This window comes from Propithecus coquereli, unplaced genomic scaffold, assembly GCF_000956105.1.
Source record: "Propithecus coquereli isolate 6110/MARCELLA unplaced genomic scaffold, Pcoq_1.0 Scaffold668, whole genome shotgun sequence".
Classification (NCBI taxonomy): domain Eukaryota; kingdom Metazoa; phylum Chordata; class Mammalia; order Primates; family Indriidae; genus Propithecus; species Propithecus coquereli.
Genome location: NW_012152707.1, coordinates 217,732 through 220,969, shown reverse-complemented (window position 1 = coordinate 220,969; position 3,238 = coordinate 217,732). Strand labels below are relative to the sequence as shown.

The following is a 3,238-nucleotide window of genomic DNA, read 5'->3' as shown; positions in this document are numbered from 1 at the left end:
ATATAATTTATGTTTCAAAATTACTTTAAAGCAAATTCTTAGTTTACAGGAAAGTCCGCTTACTAAGGAATAGATATGAATTTTCCATTTCTCCCTGATACAATATGCATTAAACTTCCAGTGTTTTCTAATGATTTGAAATGAAGGATAATTAATTCAACCACAAAATGTGGATTTAGAAAAAAGATGAAAGAATTAGAATTATAAAATTAGAGATTGGATTTGATAATTATTTTTATATACATTAAACAAATAACTATCTTTTACAACTATAACCTCCCAGAACTGCAAAAAGGAAGTAGAGTTTATTATGTGCCAGTCACTATGATAAGCACTTTATTTATTTCCTCTCAGTGAAATCTCACAATAATCTAGTGAGACAGGTATTATTTCCCCCACGACACAGAAGAGGCTACTAAAAATTAAAGGCTTTGATTTACTTAAAATTACATACTTAATGGTAAAGCCAGATATAAACAAACATTTTTCTGACACCAAAGCCCACACTCTCAGCCAATACACTGTATCGCCTTCATTTCATTTAGTGCACAGGGCATGTCTTTAATTTAGGAATGTAGAATCTTTCATTTAAAAATACAATCATGACCATCAGTAATTTTTTAAAAAAAGAAAGCATACATTTTAACTACTCCTACTCACCAAAAAAAACTGTGAAAAAGAAATAAATTTAGATAAAAGAAACAATATAGTTTATGCCATGATTTTAAATGAAACCAAGAGACATGCCTACCCCCAGCATGAATTGGCTAAAAGGTATAACTGTTTAAAAAATGTAAAATTAAGTCATTGAACAACATGCCAGCATTCCCCGGCCAATTCTTCCCTCATCTATCAATGTTATTTTATATTTATATTTTTCAGTTATTTTTAAACTCTCTTGAAGCATTCAGACTGCGTATGTTTGACTTGCCACTAGACACTGAACTTCAAGATAAAATTCTTATCTATTCCTTTACACGCATTACCTAGAACAAAGCAGTTTCTAATACTAACTTTAAAACATTAATTGATGTGCTTCACCAATTGCAAAGGACTTTCATACACACCAACTCAGTAATGGGTGTTCAATAAATGCTTGTTGAAAGCATTTTCTATTTCATGTAAATTTCCTCAGACAAAATCAAATAAAAATTACATTGCCAAATATCAAAAGCTTCCTTCACTAGCTCAAACAAAAGTGAATTTATATCAGGAAAAATATAAGATATAGGAAATATTTTTTTTGGTAGAGACGGGGTCTTGCTGTGTTGCCCAGGCTGGTCTCAACTCCTGGCCTCAAGTAATCCTCTTGCCTCACCCTCCCAAAGTGCTGGGATTACAGGTGTAAGCCACCCCACCCAGCCAATGAAATAATATCTTTAAAGTTACTATTACATATAAATAATAGAGATAGCCTACCCGATATTCACTCACCTCACTCTGCCTTTTAAAAGCATTCACTTATTTCTGAATTCTTGTACTGTATTTACAACTCATGAAAATGAGTAACACTGCTTTGTGAGATTTCTTGCACAGATATATAACAGATACTTATGCAAGTTCTAGCTCTTCAATTGAATTACAATCTAACAATATATGTGCTATATCTGGGGTTCTCAAAAGCACCTAACAATATTATATGTCTGGTAGCCATCTGAATAAATGTTTTATGAATGACCATAAGTATTCAAAAGTACTAGTAAAACTGCTATTAAATATAAGGCATACAATTTCAGATTACTGAGCCTAAATTTAATATACGGATTGGAAAATAATGCCTCCTCAAAAACAATCTGTACTTTCAGATCAAACATATTAAATATGCTAAAGAAGATACTTTCCAATTAGCTGATTTCTCTTACCTGATCAAAAAGAAGCCTCAGTTGCCTTTCAGATTCACCAACCCATTTGCTCAAACAATCTGCTCCTTTTCGCATAAAAAAAGCCACCTTTTTGTCTCCTTGACTGCATTCATTAGCTAATGCTCTGGCAACCAAGGTTTTACCAGTGCCAGGAGGGCCATAAAATAAACAGCCCCTAGAGGAATAAAGAATCAAAAAAGTGAGGTAAATTAATGTTATCACCACCACTGATAACTAATTTAAAAGGATATCCCTCCTTCCCACATAATCTTGTCTTACTATATTCTTAGACAGTGAGATAAAGCTTTTTCCAGCATATAGACAAAGTGTCACTTTGCTCAGTCCTCAAAGCACCAAGCTTTGGTAGACAAGAAATAGTTAAAATACACAGTAATTTGGCAAGATATACCAAAATTTTAAATGTGTTTCCCTATGATCCAGAAATGTCACATCTTAGAATATACCATACAGAAATAATCAAAAGAATGTATAAGGAGGGTCAGGCATGTTGGCTCATGCCTGTAACCCCAGTGCTTTGGGAGGTCAAGGCGGGAGGATCACTTGAGGCCAAGAGTTATGACCAGCCTGGGCAACAACAAGATTCTGTCTCTACAAAAAATTTTAAAAATTAGCTGGGCATGGTGGTACGTGTCTGTAGTCCTAGCTATTTGGCAGGCTGAGGCAGGAGGATCGCTTGAACCCAGGAATTTGGGGTACAGTGAGCACCACTGTACTCCAGCCTGGGTGACAGAGCAAGACCCTGTCTCTTAAAAAAAAAAAAGAAAAGAAAAGAAAGAAACAAGAATGTATAAAGATAAGGTTTTCCATATCCTTAAACAAGTGGAAAACAAATTAGAACCAAATCTGAATAAAAAGTGCCTCCTCTTGTTTCTTATGGATGAATTAAAAAAAGCTTTAAAAAAAAAGTGCCTCCTCTATGAAAAGACATTTATCAGTTTAAATCTAATAGTCTATAAGTATACCTTCAGAATATTTTATTCTGCCCAATCTCCTTTAACATAATTTCCCAGCGTTTTATAACAGTTCAGTGGCTAGCCATCTCATGATCAGACATAATCATAAAAATAAAATTATCATGCTCACCCTATTTCAAAAATACCCCATCATCAAGTCACAGAAACACTTCAATGAAATTGTGCTTCAAAAACTAAACAACATATAGCATCAAACTCCATACTAGTAGGAAGCCTAATTCAGGAAAATCCATTTGGGCAATCCAGTTGTATATTCAGGGACTACATAAAGAATTTCATTTTGTGCTTGACTCCTAAATCCTGAAATGTAAACTTTAAGAGCACACTTGGTTCCAAAGCCTCTGAACCCTAAATAATAAAATTTCATTCCTCATTGTCATT

At 33.8% G+C, this 3,238-nt stretch overlaps 1 protein-coding gene across 1 annotated transcript in view; it reads right to left on the bottom strand.

Annotated features, from left to right (window-relative positions):
* ATAD2B (ATPase family, AAA domain containing 2B) overlaps positions 1-3,238 on the bottom strand; it is a 201,009-nt gene that overhangs the window by 146,688 nt on the left and 51,083 nt on the right. The window contains exon 13 of the mRNA XM_012660440.1: positions 1,863-2,037. Within this exon, the coding sequence (XP_012515894.1) occupies positions 1,863-2,037 (175 nt within the window). The remainder of the gene's footprint in view (positions 1-1,862; positions 2,038-3,238) is intronic.